Here is a 21686-nt window from a genome sequence, read left to right on the forward strand (position 1 = left end):
TTGCACCTATCCTTTTCATAATATTATTACACCTTAATACAATGTTATAAAAATTAAATTTTAATATACTTCATTACAGAGCTTTGTTACTGTCAGTGAGATATAGCAATCATTTGAAAATTCAAATGCTCAAACATATCTATCTAGGTGAAAAGAGAAAAGCTCATTTTATGAAAAACTTTTATCTATTTCATTTATCAAGTTTTGAAAAGATGCTCCTCAGTTACAGAAGTATACTGCAATGATCCTGGATAGCTGGAAATATGTGTCCAAGACTTACGTTCCCAGATAATAATAGTTAGGGACATGCAAAATGCTGGAATATTGAAATGAGCATTGACACAATCTCAGATGCTGTGGTTGTTCAGTTCAGTTTATAATCCACAGAGAGAAAAAAGTTTCGTGCCACATAACAAAACCATCTAACTGAATGATTTTGAGAACTATTAACAATAATGCAGAGTTTTGCTAGTTCCAGGAAGGCGAAGTCGGCCTAAGAGTCTTGCTATCTCTACTCCTACAAAATTACTATCCTTGGAGGAAGCTCGATCACGAGCTTTGATGTCATCTGGAAAGGGAGAACCAGAGTACATTGAAGTAGGTAAGTTGCAGTTTATTTCTCAAACTTGTCCAAGAAATGTGAAGTTTCTGCATGGGGTGGTTGTTGTAACACATAGCAAGTCTGCTTATTAAAATTGAACTCATAAAAGAAGTGTACAAGAATTAGTATCTACCACTTTCAATGTAATAGTAAAATATTATTTCGTCCTTAGAAATTGCTTGGAAAATATTTTGTGCACCTTGTCATTTTTTGTTAAAAATATGATTAATTTAGAATTCACACTACAATGTATTGTAATAATAGAAAATATAGATTCCCATTCATTAAGTGTTGTCACATACAGCATGCATACTGTTTTGTGTTAATCTTCTTTAAATGTGGTCTAGTAATAGGACCTGTAAAATATGTTATTATTCAATAAAACCTAAGAGTTCTTGTAATAAAAATATTGATGTAGGCTCATGTTATCTGTTGGAATTACTGAAACAACACACACCTATACAGCAAAATGTTGGTAGCTGAATACGCTCTGCTGGGACTGTAGTCCTGCAACTTGAGTGGTTGTATCAGGTGGTGGTGGTGGTGGTGTGTGTGTGTGTGTGTGTGTGTGTGTGTGTGTGTGTGTGTGTGTACTCTAGCTTGAAAAAGGATTTTTCCAAAAACTAGCAAAGTTTTCAGTCTTGTTTATGTGCCTGTGTATGACTCAACACCTCTAATATTCAGTGTGTTTTACCTTTACTCTTAAATTATTTACAATGCCTGTTACAATAGTTAAAAGCTACTGGCCTTATAAGTAAAAATTTGCATAAAAGAAAGTATCATTATTTACCTGCAACAACCCAGTGCTTTATGTGAATTTGATGAAACAGGTGGAGGACCAGCCAGCCTTCCTGCCAAATACCACACTGTGATTGAGCTCCCTGGTGGTGGCTCAGCTCGTAAGCGATCTGGTTCCAAAAGGTCACCTCTTGGATGGAAATCCTTTTTCAGTAAATCAGGCCGCAAGACTGGAAAAGCAACTACGCCATCTGATTTAGGTCTCAATCAGGTAATTATTTTGGAGAAGAAAAAAAAAAAAAAGGAACTAAAGGCGTAAAGTTTGCACACAAAATGTGACCATTGACTTAAAAAAATAATGCTGCACTTGTTTTTCAAACTTGGTGCAGTGACAGTGATGTCATGAAAATATGTTATTGTTTATAATCCAGAATATTGCTGTATTATATAAAAACTATTGTTTGTTTGCTGTGTAAATTGGTTGTCGTCCTCACAGTTAGAAGATGTTTATGTTCCAGACAACTGCAGTAACGGAAGCAGATTTGTCAGTGGGAAGGCGACGCTTGCGGCCTGTAAAGAGTGCGGAGTCATTGGCCAACTCGTCGAGTCGAAATTCTGCTGCAGTGACAGATACAGATCTCCCACTGCAAGCCCCAACGGCAGGAGTACCTGAGGATCTTGTTAGGGCTGGTGGTCATAGCCGCTCTGTTTCACACGATTCATACTTTGATCAGTTGGCAGAAACCCCAGCACGTACTCGTGCACATGCTAGGTATGTACAAAACAATGTTAATTATTTGTTTTTGTTAAAATCCACTGTGTATCCGTAAAAACTCGTGTTGTTTGGCACTAAAATGTTGACTCTATAAGCAGAGATAATAATAGTAATTTGTTATTTCATTTATGCAGCTGGAGGTATTTTGTGTTGTTTAGTTGAGTGGCAATTTCTTTATTTTGGGATTTTAGTTATTACTGTCCTATTATGTGGAGCAAGATAACTACTCATCCACTCACCAAAACCTGTGGGCAAAACAGAATGCAATATTTGTTCAGCCTCACAATTAAAACTTTTTAAGCTTAACATTTTGAATGTTACAGGCCATCAAGACTAGCAGAAGAGGAGCGAGAGGAACACTTCTCTTCTTCTTTGGACCTGAGTGAAATTCAGCTGAACTTTGAACTGGAGGAAACGGAAATGCGCATCTTCTCAGAGGACGAGACGTTGCTGTCGGTGGGTAGTGGGAGCCTGATCTCCCAGGGCTCGCCTCGTATCTGGCCAGGGGCTGCCCTCAGGAGGGGGGTGAGTAGGACAGGCAACCTACCTGCCCCTCCCTGTGTAGTGTAGGCTAGCAGTGTCAACAGTTCATTAGGTCCTCTGTGAGTTAACCCTGCATTGATATCAGTTAATTTGTAAACTGCCTGCCCCATGAATTTTTAACCTCTTTGAGCATCTTGACAGCCCATCGTAGCCAGATATGTGGTGTAATATTATGTAGCAACCTCTCCTTCCAATTCACATAAATTTGTTGTCGAGGAAATTCCAGTTTAACATGTCAATATGAACTTATTTATTGATGGTCATTTTTGACTTGTGAAAGTTTCCTGGAATTTCTGTTGTTGTTGTTGTTGTTGTTGTTGTAGAAGGTTGTGATTAGGTTTCTATAATATGTTATTGTTGCTAGTGTGTGAAGTTTAGCAGTAATGTGTGTGTGTGTGTGTGTGTGTGTGTGTGTGTGTGTGTGTGTATATATATATATATATATATATATATATATATATATATATATATATATAAAAAAATCGGCATTTGTGTTATTGAATATTTGCAGAATAAGAAGGCTCTTACTGACAGTTGTTACACTGATGTATTTAGTATCAAGATTGGCAGTGAGCTACACATTATCCACTGTTGCTCAGCAATAGTAACCACCAGAGAAATATAATATCATAAGCAGAAGCTCTGGACTTTTGGGAATGGTGCTCAGTATATGATCCTTTAGATTCTTTGCACTGCATTCATTTTTGCTTCCATGACAGGAATCCATCATCATAAAACTCTTAAGCTTGATCATTACCCTGATGTTAACATTTATGGGTTAACATACCAATATGAATGGCACCCATCTCCTGACAAGCCACACCAGTGAATTATGCCTCGAAACATGATTTTTTCCGAGTACATTCAATTTCTCTTCACTTCTTTAGATGTTTACATTTGTTTATGCATTGTGAACATTTTTTTCTGTACTTGCAACGTTTTACAATAACTGTCTTAAAAGCTTCCATTGGAAAATTCTGCAATGCCCTTGGTAAAAAAAAGTGTTGATGACACATACATAAATGTAAACATCTGTAGTTAGGGTGCAATGTGTCTTGAAATGTCATCATAGAAAAATAAATGCATATAAAAGTATCTGTTGCACTTATTCATTACTGTCAATTTGAACAGTTGCAGTGTTTTAATAAATCCACAACAGTCAAGAATTATTTATTAATGTTGAAACGAGAAAGGATAGAACAACGAAATACAGCAATGAGGTAGGCAATTCCAGTCAACAAGCAATTAGGAGCAACATTGTGAATTTTTGTCTACAAGCAGCTCATTCAAGTGTTTGAAATTTGGTGTGTTGATATCCACAAACACTAATAGCAAGTATTTTTTAAATATTTGTCAAAAATGATGACTGACTGCATAAGCATGGATTGTTTCTGCAGCACTAAATAAGTACAATGTGGGTGCCTTGCTCTTCCTTCCTCAGATTTTTCCGCGGTCATGATTGAAACCAATCACGGAGTAGATCCAGACTGCAGTCCATTGGTTGCCTACCTGTATTCCAAATTTTCATGAGATTTTGTATTTTTGTCATGTAGCTTGATGTTTCTAACAGCCACACTTGTTTGCGAGATATGCTGTAGTTTGTCTACTGGTGAACAATGTTTTCATTTGATACAGATTGTTCAATGTAGTAGAACATGCATGGTAGTGACCCTTCTATGGTCCTAAAATAATTTTATCGCACAATTTACTGTGTGATCTGACAGAGAACTTGACAGTATATTATGAGCATACAGCAGATCTCTCAGCAGTATCTTGCTCAGCTAATCTAAAGTAGAAAAATGATCTCAATCTACCTGTTGGTTGCAATCAGATCCTTTGTGAGAAGATTAAGCTGTATCCTTGCTCTAGATTTTTCCTTGTCCACTCTCATTTTCCTCATCGACAACAGTACAGTGTGTTTGTTACTGTCATCTTGACAGTTAGAACCTGAATGCTTCCAGTCTCGCACATGATGAACACATAAAAGCATAATGCACAGTCTTTGCAGAGGGTCATCACTTGCATTTATTTCTGAATTGTGTCATCTCCCTTGTAAAAAAAACTGTAGCACACATTGAGCACATTTTTTTCAGTTTGTGAATTATGTGATTAGCATTAACCAGCATACTTCTGACATACTTGTTTAGTCAATAATCTGTCTTATGATGATGCTTCTATCATTTTGGATGAGTTCATCAGTGACTGATGCTTTATCATTTGTCATGATGGGTGACAGTTTATCGACATGTTGCTGATTTGTAATGTGGTGGTTAACACCCTAAAACCTCGTTAAGCCCCAGAAATACTTCATGTCTATTCATTGTTTTGCTTCTATAGACTGGCAAGCACCTACTGTTAATTGAGGTAGCTGATTTATTCTTGGATTTGTAGAGGGATTTATCACTACGGGTGAACTATTATGTCATGTTGATTACCTGTTTAGTGACTTACCTGAAACAACCAAAAATAAGAAATAGTTGTACACCAGCTGGTAAAGGACCAATGCTGCTGCCATAAAAATTTCTCTTTTATGTTCATTATCATTATTGAATTACAGTGAATAGTGCATTACTATTTCTCTGACCTCACATTTTGATTGATCTGTGTGTACTGAATGATGCTCGTTACAGTTAAAAGTAACAAAATGCAAATAAGGGAAGAACATGTGATTCACAGCATGATGTGAATGTTACTGAAGACAAGTACTGTGTCAGATAACTAACCGTTAAGATGACAGTAACAAATACACTGTGCTATTGTTGATGAGAAAAATAAGAGTGGAAAAGGAAATATTTAGAGCAAGGATACATTCTACTCCTCTCACAAAGGATCTGATTGCAACCAACAGGTAGATTAAGATCACTTTACTACTTCGGACTAGCTGAGTGCGATATTGGTAAGAGATCAGCTGTCACCTCAATCTTCTGGCTAAATTAGGGTTAAGAAAATTCTTTACACCACAAGTATGTGGGATTATGTTCCTTTTGATGAAAATTTATTAATTCCCATGTTTGGCCACAGAGGTAGGTGATGGCTCATTTGCTGCCACATGATGTAAGTGAATATTGATTCTTTTATTACAATGTTAATAAATAGTCATTGTTTTCCACAACGATGTAGATTACGTTAGCTACGTTTACTGAACAGAAAACTGTTCATATAATGTAACCGAAGTGTTTATTTACCACATAGCAGAGATGCTAAGTCACAGATAGGCATAACAAAAAGACTGTCAGAATATAAGCTTTCGGCCACCAGTGCCTTTGGTGTGTGTGTGTGTGTGTGTGTGTGTGTGTGTGTGTGTGTGTGTTGTCTATTTTTGACAAAGGCCTTGATGGCCGAAAGTGGATATTGTGGCAGTCTTTTTGTTGTTATGCCTATCTGCGACTCAGCATCTCCACTGTGTGGTGAGTAGCAACTTTCCATTGTTACATTCAATCCTGGATTTTCCATTGTTTGAGATGTTTATTTGTTGGTCCTTTCGTCGGCTTGGAAAAAGTGACCTGTGAAATAAATAATTGGGCAATGTCAGGCATGGTCTACAAGAGGAATTGATCGTATTCAAGATTGTCAAAGGCTATAGGGCAAGGAACATGATGCAGATTCTAGACATTTAAAAGTCTTTGTATACATCTTCATTGAAACTCTTTGTCCACAAGGAATTCTCATAATTGCTGTATACATAAGGTGATTCCGACAGACTGGAATTTCTATGGCTTGTGGCTAAAAACAGATTTTAACAGAGTCAGGAACTGCTGCTAGATGTTAGTAGGCTACTAGTTTTTCTGAGCCAATACCTAGGCATGCTAGGAGCCTCTGCTGACATTGATGAGTTAGTGTGTGTAAACCGCACCAAACTGGATCTCTATTGTCTGATGAAAATCGTTACAATTTTCTCTCTTTGAGAATTATGACCAGGATATCATCTATTGAGAGCATAGAAAGATTTCTAGAGAAACTACTTGAAAAGTATGGTCTCATGATATTTTAAGAGTGTTTTAGTTTTACCAATTTACTGTCTAACTTTACAGTGGAATTATATATAAAAACAAAGATGAGGTGACTTACCGAACGAAAGCTCTGGCAGGTCGATAGACACACAAACATACACACAAAATTCAAGCTTTCGCAACAAACTGTTGCCTCATCAGGAGAGAGAGAAGGAGAGGGAAAGACGAAAGGATGTGGGTTTTAAGGGAGAGGGTAAGGAGTCATTCCAATCCCGGGAGCGGAAAGACTTACCTTAGGGGGAAAAAAGGACGGGTATACACTCGCACACACACACACATATCCATCCACACATATACAGACACAAGCAGACATATTTAGAGACCAGTGGAATTTGTTCAGAAGGGCTGTAAGAAGGAAAGGTACATTCTTTTTATATTTTGTTCACATATTACAGATAACTGTATAACTCTCATACATGTTTGCTTAGTTTTCTCATTCACTGAGCTGCAGTTTTGGATGTTGGGATGATTATTCATTAGCACAATCACATCTGAAATGACCAAAATGACCCATATATTTTGAACTGAGTTGAAATTCTATTCTATTACCTAAACAATGTGCCAAATGTAAGGGGAGACTAAAAGGTCAGTGTGACTTGAATTTACTGTTGCAAAAGCAGTTAAATACTTACCTCTCATAGTTACAGTATCTTGCCTAGTCTGTATTAGATCAAGCAGAACCTACTACTGAAGCTCATAGATTAACTGCATGATTTTATGTATGTAATTATCCCTTGTGATTAGTATTTTTGATTGGCTGTTTCTATTTAGATAGAGGTTTTTATAACAGTTTCCTGTATTTTAGTGTACAGTAGTACTGGGTCCTTTCATTTCTCCAGTGCTTGTTTCTCTAATGAAAAATATCATGCTAGTCCATATGTCAAGAATAACCCCCAATAAAATGCATTATAGATACAGACAAGATTTAGGTGGTATGGACGTGTTAAAAGAATGGGAATTTGCAGGGTACCAAGACGGTTCCATTAAATGAAATTTGGAGGCGAGAGAGCTACAGAAAGACTGAGAGACATATGGATTGAGGGAGTGTTGGAATTTGTGAGGAAGGGAGGAGAAGACTGGGTCAGAAGGGAGAGAGAATTGTGTGGATTATGATGGTAGATTAAGTGGCAGAGAGTAAAACAACCTAAACCACAGAGTGGTGCACATATTTTTGAACACTGCAACTTTTTTTCCACAGTTGTTACTCTTCACCCACTGCCAGTCACAACTGTTTTTATTAATCATTAAGAGTTTTTAAAAAATTCAAAATGGAAAGGTTCTGCAGCTGAATGACTCTATTGATTGCAAAAGTTTCACAAAGCTATCAAAATGCCTATAAAAATCGGACATTAGTATGTACAGCCAGTTGTTCATACAAAAGCATGCACAAAATGTCGTACATTGATACTGTTGAATAAATATTTTATTTGCTGGTTGTCAACCTTGTAATATTTTGACGATAGTTTGTGCATGGTTGACAAGAAGACAGTACTGGTCAGTATGCTGCATGCGTGTCGCCACCATTTCAGTTTAGTAAAATGGCAGACAAAGACCAATTGACTCTAGAACAGAAAGTGGAGGCTGTATTATTTTACATGTAATCAAAGAGTGTAGTAGAGATTCAGCAACATTTTCATGTTCATTTTCATACAAGGTGGCTACTTGCAGACAGCCAATGTATAGACTAACCACAAAATTTGAATCTGACAGCAGTATTTTAGAGCAAACGTGATCTTGTGACAACACAGTCTGTACTTCACGGAATACTGAAGCCGCGTGTTGTGGTTTGTCCCACACTTTTGCCGCTCCTAGTGGCATCTAGTGCCGAATCTAGCAAACTGGAGTGGTCAGCTTACCCCGTGTAAGCTGCTCCCTATTAGGAACTTCACAACTGCACTTCTGAGCACCTACCTGTCCCTTTGTTCAGGGCAGGCAGGCATTGCTGAGGGCCCACAGTGAGCAGATGTGACAGTTACCTGGGAGAATCTGCAGTGAGCAGATGAGTCTGAACTAGGTAAGCACTTGAGTAGATTGTGTTGTCTAATGTGTTAGAATAAGTGCATGAAGACCCTACAGTGGGCGCAGTTGTATGTCACAGCCTGGCAAGTGCTGCAGTGAGCAGAGTGCATTATATCTCACCATGTGTTAGATTAACAGGTAGCGTGGGGACTCTGTAGTGAGCATACGTATGTCTTGACCAGCGTAGGGCTGCAGCTTGTGGGCACCTTGTAAAATTTTTATGGAATAAAGTATTTTTATATAACAAGTCATGTTCTGTGTAATCATTGCGGGATGGAAATAAGGCGAGAGCAGTGAGTTCACTCACGCTATAATCTCAAAACTTAAATGTACCAATACAGGACCAGATGCCTGCAAGTGAACTGTGTACAGTCTGAGAGTGGCTTTGACGTGAAGTCCTAGGAAATCCACAAGGCGAGCTTCAGCTGAGTTAGGCATCTCAAGCTGTTTTCTTCAGAGAGTACTTCATGCTGCCATGAAGTTATTTCCATACAAAATGACTGTGTTGCACAAACTTTGGCTGTTACAAATGATGATGCCGTGATTCGTGGCTCATGGTTCTCTGATGATGATTCATCTGAACAGTAGTATCAATAGGCAGAACATCAGATTTTGGGCATGAGAAATTTCTGTTGTTGTACATGAGACTGAAAATTATGGCGAAAAAGTGAATTTGTGGGCTGCCATTTCTAGCCGTAGAATCACTGGGCCAATATTCTTCAGTGACACTGTTAACATTGTGGAATACGTGGAGATGTTTCTGAACAATTTCCTTCTGCAACTTATGCAACATGATTACCAATTGAAACACAGTAGCTCATGCAAGATGGAGCTTGTCCTCATACAGCAACATTATTCTAGATTTCCTGCTCAAACTTTCAGGCACCATGTGATGTCCCATTGATATGCAGAACATTTTAAGGATGGTTCAATATGGCCACCACAAAGTCCAGATATTAATCCTTGTAATTAATTCTTATGGGGGCATAAGACAATCTACTGCAACAAACCACATAATCTAATGCACCTGTGAGCAGCTATCACAACAGTTTTCCAGGGAATCACAGAAGGCTTGTGTTGTAGGGTTGTTGGAAACATAAGTTTGTCTCAGAGAGGTGACATGTCAACAAGGTGGACATATTGAATATGTACCGCAGACTCGCTGAGCATACACGTTCTGATAATCAAAGTAAAAAAGAAAAAATTGACATTTTGTTCATTAAAACTTTCATAAACAATTTTCCATGTATGACATTTTGCACACCACCCTGTGTCCTGAAAAGCAAAATTAAATGTGCACAGAGGTTTATTGATCAAAACAGGGATGTAGAAATGCAGAGACCTATTTCCACTGTAACAAGTTGCAATATACAAAACATTTGATTTGAACCAGAGAAGTAAGTTAAATTGTTTGTAAAAGATAATGAGCTTTCAATAAAGATTTTATGTAATTACGGATATGTAAGAGCAAGATTCGTATTCTAGCTGTTGCATAATGTTCTCTCAACTCAAGGATGATCTGACTTCGCACTTTGTAATTGCAGTTATGAGGCTGGAGAGTGTTCCATATGAGGAAGTAGAGCTGGAAAAACAATAGTTATCAGAAAGGCATGGAGTGCAGAAGGCAATGATGAATAAAGTGAACCTCAAGCTTTTGAAATTTTCCATTATTTTGAGATAATTAAGAGATGCAGTGCAAGTATCCAAGTCTTCAGGCAAATTACAGAATTTTTGAATAAATATTAGATTTTACATCAAATCTAAAGTAAACAAGATTTTCAAAATATGGAAAATCCAGGATGGAATGTAACAATATTGTGAAAAGAAAGTTGTCACTCACCATATAATGGAGATGCCGAGTCGCAGATACACACAACAAGGAGACAGTCACAAATGTAGCTTTCGGCCAGTAAGGCCTTCGTCAGAATTAGATGGCAAACACACACATACACACTCGCACAAATGCAACTCACACACACATGACTGCAGCCTCCCTATTTCCCTGACTTAGCACCAAGTGACTTCTGCATTTTCTGTATACTGAAAAAGACTCAGAAAAGGACCAGGTTTCAGAACAAGGAAGATATTATGCATAATTCAATGGAGTAACTGCACACCATACCAAAAGAGGCTTTCCAGTGGTGCTTCCAACAGTGGCAGCAGTGTTTGGAGAGGCGTGGAAAAGCTGAGGAGGAGGAGATTAGTGTTTAATGTCTTGTCGACCACAAGGTCATTAGAGATGGAGCACCAGCTCGAATTAAGGAAGGATGGGGAAGGAAATCAGCCATGGCCTAGGAACCATCCCGACATTTGCCTGAAGCGATTTAGATAAATCGTCCTGAATGCGAGTCCAGTGTGCTAACCATTACACCACCTAACTCAGTAGAACTGGAGGGATTACTTTTTTGAAGGTGACTAGTGTCAAACAATTGCATCTGAGTAAAGATTGCTTGTATAGATAGAAGTTGGATAATTTTTAACAGTTCTCATATAGTATGCTGATCATATAGACCAATGTCAAACTGTGACAACTACCTTAGTTTGTGAGTGATTATATGAAGAATAGTTGAAAATATCTGGGAGACAAACATTCTTTGCTTTCTGAATGATCCTCTATGTAGCAGATAATTTTTGTAAATTGCATGTTTTGTCGTAACTATAGCAGCATCCACACTCATAACAGAGAAATCAAATGTAGCAATGTAACAGTCTATGAAAATGAATTATTATATATAGTATACAATAATAAGGACAAGTTAACTAAAGTTCCTGACTCTTCATATTTGTCGTACATTGAGAAGTACCACGTTGGAGGCTATAGCATATTGGCTACAGTCTGGGTAATAGGTAGGCAGCTTAAAGATAAAATTTATATTCTCTATATTTTTTTTAAATTTTGGTGTTCATTTGTACATGAAATTACCATGTAAAAACTTTCTCTTGCACAGCAGAGTGCTGCAGGTGAAGCATCCCCAAAGCGACAGCAGCGACCAGCAGGTCCACCATCCCCACGTTCGAAGCGCTCTCGTTTAGAGCAGCGACTCGGGTGTTCTCCACACGATGAGCTGCGTTACATTGACAGTCAGAGTCCTGAATCCGTTTCGGCAGTTGGTATTAATAGTGGTCTGCAAGTAACAGTGCATGCTGAGGTAAGTTCAAAGGTTAGGGTGTCATTTGCTCATGTGGAACAAAATATTTGTTTTTTTGCTTCCCTCAATGTATTTTTTTCAGTTTTTATACTGAAAGAATGTTCACATTGTTGCAGGTGCACCCTCTCAGTTCACCTCCATCAACACCTGGTTACCGTCCTCTGCTGGACAGTAGTCCTGAGACACCTGATCCAGACAGGCCACACACCAGCATGTACCAGGATATGTCAAGTGCCAGGTCTAGCAGCACATATAGGGACGCTTCAGGCGACGAAAGATCTCCAACGTATCATGAGATGTCTGATACAAAGTCAAGTAGTACTCATCAGGAAGGCTCTTGTGACGAGAGATCTCCTGGGACCACTTTTGATGACTTGGCAGGGAGGAGGCTAACGGAATCCTACTGTAGTACGCAAAGCGATGCAGATGTTGGCGTCTATCAGAATGTGTCACTTAGTGCCTATTGTGAAGAATCTGAAAGTGAAAAATCTCAGCATGCATACAAAAATGTTAGTAGCACAGCATCACCCCATAGGCACAGCAGTGCTGCAAGTGACAGTGATACCATTTACCAGGAAGTATCGAGAGCAAAATCTTTGTCTTGTGATGTGCCAAATAATGTGTTGAACAGTGCGTGTTACGATGATGTGAGTGAGAAATCTTCTACTTTACAACACAGTATCACTAGTGAAGAAGGAGTTAAAGATGCAAACTGGAATATGAATAGTGAAGTGTGTTCTGGGGCTTTCCCAGTTTCAGAAAGCTGCAGTAGTGACAAAGATGATAGGTTATATGAAAATATTCCTCAGTGTGTGAATCATAAGTGTGGAAGTGATAGTAGTTCAACAAAATCGTGCAGCAGTAGTTTAGCAGAAAATGATCACCTACAGGCAAAGACGCCTTCAGTAACAGCTGTCTATCAAAATGTGTCCCCAAGTGGCTCACCATTACATTCTGCATTTTCCAATGTTTATCAGAACTTACCAAGCAGGACCTCGGAAAATGTCTACCAGAACGTTATCCACAACTATGAACCCGTTCTTCCAGTAAAAGAAGTGCAAAATCTAAAACCCACAGATCTCTATGAAGATGCCCCAGAAGAACATGTTTATGAAGATGTACGTCCTTTGGTCACAGATGGTATTGATTTGTACCAGCAAGTAAAAACATTAAGAAGATCAGTTCATGAAGTAAATCAGTTACTTGGGGAAACAACAGGTTAGTGATATGACACTTGAAAATAAGTCTAGGTGGCATTTTTTAAAATAAAATGTGTTAAATTGATTTTGGTGATGTGGAATGTTTGCAACAGGTATCTGGCAGATATTGATGATTATTCTGATATTTTGATAAGTTCATCAGATTGCTTATTTTTTGTTTAGAGTTTTCATCTCTTACACTGCAGGTAAGTATTAACATCATCCATTTGACATCTACTACTGAATACAAGCCACCTCTAGATGCTTCCATTCTTTTTTGTTGTTCAGTTGTATGCATCCATAACAGTCCTGCATATTTTTGGTGTTATCTATCCACCTTCCATTATGTCTTTATCTCAGTCTTTTTCACAACTTTTTGGAATCCACTTAAAAGCTTTATTGATGTAGCTACTGTGCATTCTCTTGGCCTAACTTATTTCTACCAATCTGATCCAAAGGTATTTTGGTCTTGCTGGTGTGCAGTGAGGGCATGTGTGAGAAAGTGACAGCAAAAAGTTAAGGGATGCTATTTTGGCACTATTGCGCAAATGTTCACATCTGTCTTCATTGTAAAATGGTGCCAACACCACTGTCAAACCACAGTGACTCCACAATTTATCATGAACAGTAAAACAAACAACCAAATCTAACTTGTGTAGTAATTGTCAAGACCACAACATTTCCAACCGTGCTCAGCAATGCAATGATGGATTAGACTGAACTTGAGTTTTAGTAGAATCTCTAGAAAAGCATGAGACTCGTGCAGCAATAAAAGCTACCAGAGGCCAGGAGGGGCAAGTGTACCCTACTTGTCCACCTCACCCCCCCATTCAGATGCTTATGCGTTTTGGTTACTGTATGCAATTTTCTCTTTCTCTCTCAAAAAGTTCTCGTTGTATATTCTCATATCCTGAGCTCTCTAACAGAATGACCACCTGCATGTCAACAAATGTGGATTTTAAAAATACCAGTCATGCTAAACTTCACACAAATCTCTCTCGTATGACTTTCTGAGATCTATGGGTAAAGCCAATCAGGTGGTTACAGTATTTCTTGAATTCTGAAAAAACATTGGACTCCGTACCACACCAAAGCTTCTTAATGAAACTATGATCATATGTGGCATCAAATAAAATTTACAACTGGATTGAGGATTTATTGGTAGGGAGGATCAGCATATTATCTTGGATGTTGAGTCATCAACAGATGGTGAAGTAACTATAGTCATGTGCCAGGGAAGTGTATTGGAACCTTTGTTGTTGTTGCTGTATATTAATGACCTGGCAGACAATACTAATAAGAACCTCTGGCTTTTTGTAGATGGTGTATTTGCCTATAATGAAATACTGTCTGAAAAATACTGCATGTACATTCAGCCCGATCCTGGTAAGATTTCAAAGTGGTCAAAAGATTGGTAACTTGCTTTAAATTTTCAGAAGGTAAAATTCTGTACTTCAAATACATAATATCCTGCAATTACAATATCGGTGAGTCATGACTGGAATTAGCCGAATCACACAAATATGTGTAGATGTAACAATTTGTGAGGACCATCCTAGAATATCGCTCATGTGTGTGGCACTTGCAGTTGTAGGACTAACACAAATACAGAATTATGCAGAGAAGGGCAGCGCGAATTAATGGTACCAGGGTTGTTTGACTTGTGAGGAGGCATCACAGAAATGCTGAAAAACCCTAACAGGCAGACACTTGAAGATAGACATTAACTATAAGGCAATAGTGTACTTATAAATTTTCGAGAACCTGTGTTAAGTAAAGAATCTGGGAATATACTATAGTCCCTTCGTATCACTCCTATAGGTACTGTGTAGTAAAGATAAAAATATTTACAAGTCCCTCTGCCAGGAACTTCACAATGGTTTGCAGAGAATGGATGTAGAATGCAGATCTCTGTCGACATATTTCTGGACAGCTTTGTTTAATTTAGCTTATTCTATCATGTCCTTTTACCGTTTGAATCCCTTGCCTTGTCTTTAACAGCTGGATAATACCACTTGAGATGTTCTTTCCATTTGATTTCTTTGTACTAGCAAACTGTAGTTTGCATAATTACCTTGGATAAATAACTGCTGCTTTTGTTTAAGTTTTTATAATATTTAGTTTCTAAGACACTGAAATTCTTGATTGGTGTTTTAATGTGGTACACCTCCCTGTTCTCTGATTCCTTTTTGAGGAGTCCTCTAGACTGTACATTTCATCTTAAAATGTTATGAATACTTGCAGCTTGCAAGTGGTTTAATGCTGCATCATTCTCTATACAATTTATTTATTATTTGACATAATTCAGTCAGTTTTATTTTTAGTTGTATATGGTCCTTGCCATGTTGTTTTTCTATTTGTTTCCCATATATTCTGGAAGAGTACATTAAGGGCAAATATTATTTTGCCAACAAATTCTGGTGACATTTGAAGTTTGTCATTTCTAGTATCACACGAGAATTTTCCCACTATAGAATTATTCTATAAGTTTTCTCCTACTTTTGTATTAAAATTGTCCATTAACATCTTGTAGTGGAATTTGCTGTCACTAATCAACTTTGTAACTCTTGGTCTTCTTCTTCTTCTTCTTCTTCTTCATGATTGGTGCATAGATTTCAGTGCCTTTTATGCAATGTCTTATACCTATTTTTGAAACACATTTTAATACTGTCCAGCTCAATTTAGTTAGACTGTCATTATTGGGTATGGGGTATCTAATAAATTGGAATAAGCTATCAATTCTGAGGTATTTCAACTGAAATGATATGAGAAATTATACAGCTAATAATGAAGATTGTAATTTATTCTCTAGCGCTGCAAACACTATATTATACGTATAGTGCAATTAGAGTAATTTTGTTAAGATGGCCTTCATAATCATAGTATGATGATAAACAGAATATTAAATAAATGGGTAACTACTGAATACAACACAGTAATGATGCTGCATGACATATATGTAACTCTTACACTCACACACACAATTGAGAAACTCGTTAAAAAATAAATCATTTTAAAACAGAAACCAAAAACAAATTCAATACAGTGTCCTTGTACACTGCCAGTTGGTACCAGTATAACAAGCAGAGTGAAGTTAGATATTGCATGGAACATTACAGGATGAGCCAGAAACATTCTACTCTGGGGTTAACTAGAAAAGCATTAGATGTTTCCATGTTGTGGTGCTGGATGGTGGATGCACACATTGCTCTTGATACTTGGCGGTTGGCATTGTCTGAAAGTGCCCACTCCTAGCGAGTGAGCTTAGACATTGTACACCAATGTGGGCTGATTAAATAACATGTAATGGGTCAGCGGCACATGTCCTGCTGAACGTCAGTGGGTTGGGGCTACTGCAGCCCCCTCACCTCTTGTCGGAGCACCTTTTAGCTGGTGCCATCCGAGCATCCCTCCTCCGTTGCATAGGATGGTATTCAGTGCTCAGGAAGGTGATGTCCATACCATCTGTGGCACTGCTTGTGTAAGCACTCCAGCAAGTGTGCCATGGGACTAAAAAGGAGCACTAATGGCTTGTGATCAGTCACCAAATGAAACTTAATACAGTAGATAAACACATGAGACTTATTGTAAGAGCCTCTTTCTCTGCTTGAGAATATGTCTTCTGTGCATCATTAAGTATTTTCGACACAAAAGCGATGGGCTGAGCCATCTTCACAATGCTGAGATAACACCCCAATGCCATATTGTGATGTGTCTGTTGCAACCACAAACTGGAGCCCTGGCTGATAGGTGGCCAAGTACGGAATGGAATGCAAACCACCTTTCAATGTCTTGAATCTATGATAGCAGATAGGATCCACTCAGAGGTGGCACCCTTCTTAAGCAACTGATTTAGAGGATAGGAAACCAAGGATCCCTGCAGAAGTAACTCGTGCTATTACGCAACTTTGTGTAAGAATGCTTGAAGCTCCTTCACATTCGGAGGACACAGAAGGGCCAATATAGTGTCTATGTGCCTGTCAGGCAGCTGAATCTCCTGCTAAGAGGCAATGTGCCTCAACTGTTCTATAGGGGGTTTCCAAATTGCACCTAAGCCTCGTGTCATGCAAGGTCTGAAACGAAAGACCAAGCTTGCAAAGGTGGTCCTCGGGTAACCCAAATGTCGAAGTAATTGTTACAACAAGGAATGTACTGAAATGTCGTGTGGCGAGGCCCTCCCGGCGGGTAGACCTGATCGCCTGGTGCAAGTCTTTTGAGGTGATGACAATTCTGTGACTTGCGCGTCGATGATGATGAAGTGAGGATGATGAAGATGACACAAACATCCAGTCCCTCCCTGAGTGGAGAAAATCTCCATCCCAGCTGGGAATCGAACCCAGGCGCTGGCATGACAAGCTGTGGTGGCGGACAAGGAATGCATTGAGTAAACTGTTCCAAGTAATACTGAAAACTAGCAGGTGCACTTGCAACACCTAAAACCAAATACTTAAAATGGTATGGGTTGTATGGCTTATTCACAACGAGAAGCTGACTTGATTTCTACAGCTACGTCCATATCTGTACTCTGCAGACCACTGTGAAGTGCACGACAGAGGATACGTCCCATTGCACCAGTTACTAGAATTTCTTCCTGTTCCATTTATGTATGCAGTGCAGTAAGAACAATTGTTTGAATACCTCTTTGTGTCATGTAATTAATCTAATCTCGTCTGCAAGATCCGTATGTGACCAATACATAGGGGGTTGTAGTACATTCCTAGAGTCATCCTTTAAAGCTGGTTCTTGAAACTCTGTAAATGTGTTTTCTCGGGATAGTTTATGTCTATCTTCAAGGGTCTGTCAGTTTAGTTTCTTCAGCATCCCTGTGACTCTCTCCCATAGGTCACACAAAACTGACCATTTGTGCTGCCTTTCTCTGTATACAGTCAATACCCCCCTGTTGGTCCTATCTGGTACTGGTTCCACACACTTGAGCAGTATTCCAGAATGAGTCGCACAAGTGATTTGTAAGCAATCTCCTTTGTAGTCTGATTGCATTTTTCCAGTATTCTATTAATAAAACAAAGAGTACCACCTGCCTTACCCACTGCTGAGCATATGTTATCATTCCATTTAATATCCCTACCAAATGTTAAACCCAGGTATTTGTAGAAACTGAGTGATTCCAACTGTGACTCATTGATATTATTTATAGTCATAGGATTCTATGTTCTTTCATTTTGTGAAGAGCACAATTTCACATTTTTGAACATTTAAAACAAGTTGCCAGTATCTGACTGAATATTTACACAGCTTCTTTTGGAGAGTGCTTCATTATAGATAACTGCATCATTCGCAAAAAGTCTGAGGTTACTGTTAATAGTATCTGCAAGGTCATTAATATACAACATGAACAGCAAGGGTCCCAATACACTTTCCTGGGACACATGCCAAGTTACTTCTATAACTGACTATGACTCTGCATCCAAGATAACCTGCTGCATCCTGCCAACCGGAAAATCCTTAATCCAGTCACAAATTTTGTTTGAAACACAATATTATTATACTTTTGACAGTAGGCATAGATTTTCTGCAGAGTCAAATGCTTTTTGGAAATCAAGAAATAGTGTGTCTACCTTATGATCTTGATCCATAGCTTTCCTTATGTCATTGCAAACAGATGTGACCTGTGCTTTCTTCCAACTGCTGAGCACAGTTTTTTGTTTGGGTGATGTAAAAGAGATTACACTAGGAAGAGGGGCTAACTCAGCTGGAAATTCAGTATAGAATGAGATAGGGATTCCATCGGGTCCTGGAGCTTTGTTCAGTTTCAACGATTTCATTTGTTTCTCAACACCACTGATACTAACAGTTATTCCACTCATGTTTTCAGTGGTACATGGATTAAATAGGGACAATTCTCATGGGTTTTCCTTTGTAAACGAAAATTTGAGAATAGAGTTAAGCATTTCAGCTTTTACTCTGCTGTGCTCAATTTCAGTTCCTGTCTCATTCATGAGTGACCGGACACTAACTTCAGTAAAAGGTGATTTGACCATACTCAGCTACGGTAGACACTGAAGGCTTTACACATTACTCTCTTGTCACCCAAATGAGTTTCATTCAGCATCTCTCAATCTGTAATCCTATGCTTTGTTTTACACCTTCTGTGTTGTAGTCTCTGTTTCTTTAGAAGTTTTCTTATAGTGACTGTATACCTTGTTCTGCAGGGTACATATCGGTCCAGTGCATGGTCAACTGTTTTTTTAAACCTGAGCCATAGTTCCTGTGCACACTCCTGCCCTGTGCTGAAAGCTTCAAGTTCCTGATTGAGATGTGACACTACCACTTTTTTATCTACTTTACTGAACATATATACCTTTCTATTTGTTTTAGTTGTCCTTTGTACATATGTAATCATTGTTGGCACAACTGCATCATGATCGGTGATACCAGTTTTGATGTGGACATACTCAAAGAGCTCAGGTCTATTTGTTACCATTAGATGGAATAAATTTCCATCCTGGGTGTGATTCTGAACTATCTTTTCTAGGTAGTTTTCAGAGAAAGCATTTAGTAATGTATCCCAGGATTTCTTGTCGCACTCATCACTAACAATACTGTAATTGTTTCAATGTTGAATGTTGGACGATTAAAGCCTCCATCGATGATTACATTAGGATTGGGGAACTTAAATACAAACGAACTGAGGTCTTCTCTAAAGTTTTCTGCTACATCAGGAAGTGAGTCTGGTGGGCGACAGAATGATCTTGTTACCATTTTTATGCGCTCCCCTGATACCGAGTCTTGCCCAAACAGACACGCTTGCAGCTTAAATTTCTATATTGATGGGTGTGAGTTTCTTTTCCGTTGTGACAAATACACAAGCTTCCTTTCCCATTAGCCTAGCCTTTTGGTAAAAACTTCAATTTTCCCCAAAAATCTCACTGCTATCAATTTCAGGTTTCAACTGGCTTTCTGTAACAAATATTCTTCATCAGCTAGCAGCTGTAAATATGCTTCCAATACATCAAGTTCTGAAAAATATTGTCCATATGGCAGCTTCATCATAAGTTTATTTGAGTGAGGAATGGGATACATATCAATCATGGACAATGATTTCACTGTCGCCTTAAAATCACCACAAAGACTGAGTTCGCTCATCAGCTTCTTGATAATGGGGTAGCACACTGACTGGACTTAGGAAAGGAAATGACTACTAGTGGTGCGAGGTATCCTCCACCACAGACCGTACGATGCTTGTGAAGTAGCGCAGTGCAAGCCGTACAGGTCTGGCACAGAAAAAATGGGGTTGCATCATATCCAGGTGAAAAAAGGACTGAATATTCTTTGCACAAATCATCCAGCTCTTGATAGTGTAAAAGATTTGACACTAAATGAATGGAATCTGAGATTATAAATCCAAATATCCAGAATGGATCAAAACCAAACAGATTATCTGTAAATACATGGTCGAAAGAACCAGAGGTTGTAGAGAGTTTGAGGGAGAGCATAAGGGAACAATTGACAGGAATGGGGGAAAGAAATGCAGTAGAAGAAGAATGGGTAGCTCTGAGGGATGAAGTAGTGAAGGCAGCAGACGATCAAATAGGTAAAAAGACGAGGGCTAATAGAAATCCTTGGGTAACAGAAGAAATATTGAATTTAATTGATGAAAGGAGAAAATATAAAAATGCAGTAAATGAAGCAGGCAAAAAGGAATACAAACGTCTCAAAAATGAGATCGACAGGAAGTGCAAAATGGCTAAGCAGGGATGGCTAGAGGACAAATGTAAGGATGTAGAGGCTTGTCTCACTAGGGGTAAGATAGATACTGCCTACAGGAAAATTAAAGAGACCTTTGGAGAAAAGAGAACCACTTGTATGAATATCAAGAGCTCAGATGGAAACCCAGTTCTAAGCAAAGAAGGGAAGGCAGAAAGGTGGAAGGAGTATATAGAGGGTTTATACAAGGGCGATGTACTTGAGGACAATATTATGGAAATGGAAGAGGATGTAGATGAGGACGAAATGGGAGATAAGATACTGCGTGAAGAGTTTGACAGAGCACTGAAAGACCTGAGTCGAAACAAGGCCCCCGGAGTAGACAACATTCCATTGGAACTACTGACAGCCTTGGGAGAGCCAGTCATGACAAAACTCTACCATCTGGTGAGCAAGATGTATGAGACAGGCGAAATACCCTCAGACTTCAAGAAGAATATAATAATTCCAATCCCAAAGAAAGCAGGTGTTGACAGATGTGAAAATTACCGAACTATCAGTTTAATAAGTCACAGCTGCAAAATACTAACGCGAATTCTTTACAGACGAATGGAAAAACTGGTAGAGGTGGACCTCGGGGAAGATCAGTTTGGATTTCGTAGAAATACTGGAACACGTGAGGCAATACTAACCTTACGACTTATCTTAGAAGAAAGATTAAGGAAAGGCAAACCTACATTTCTAGCATTTGTAGACTTAGAGAAAGCTTTTGACGAAGTTGACTGGAATACTCTCTTTCAAATTCTAAAGGTGGCAGGGGTAAAATACAGGGAGCGAAAGGCTATTTTCAATTTGTACAGAAACCAGATGGCAGTTATAAGAGTCGAGGGGCATGAAAGGGAAGCAGTGGTTGGGAAAGGAGTGAGAAAGGGTTGTAGCCTCTCCCCGATGTTATTCAATCTGTATATTGAGCAAGCAGTAAAGGAA

General features: G+C 38.6%; 1 protein-coding gene across 1 annotated transcript in view; it reads left to right on the plus strand.

Annotated features, from left to right (window-relative positions):
- LOC124712526 (GTPase-activating protein CdGAPr) overlaps nt 1-21686 on the plus strand; it is a 456387-nt gene that overhangs the window by 393497 nt on the left and 41204 nt on the right. Inside the window, exons 9-14 of the mRNA XM_047242840.1 lie at nt 473-601; nt 1432-1610; nt 1858-2111; nt 2438-2639; nt 11635-11835; nt 11952-13053. Of these exons, the coding sequence (XP_047098796.1) occupies nt 473-601; nt 1432-1610; nt 1858-2111; nt 2438-2639; nt 11635-11835; nt 11952-13053 (2067 nt within the window). The remainder of the gene's footprint in view (nt 1-472; nt 602-1431; nt 1611-1857; nt 2112-2437; nt 2640-11634; nt 11836-11951; nt 13054-21686) is intronic.

This window comes from Schistocerca piceifrons, chromosome 8 (assembly GCF_021461385.2).
Source record: "Schistocerca piceifrons isolate TAMUIC-IGC-003096 chromosome 8, iqSchPice1.1, whole genome shotgun sequence".
Lineage (NCBI taxonomy): Eukaryota > Metazoa > Arthropoda > Insecta > Orthoptera > Acrididae > Schistocerca > Schistocerca piceifrons.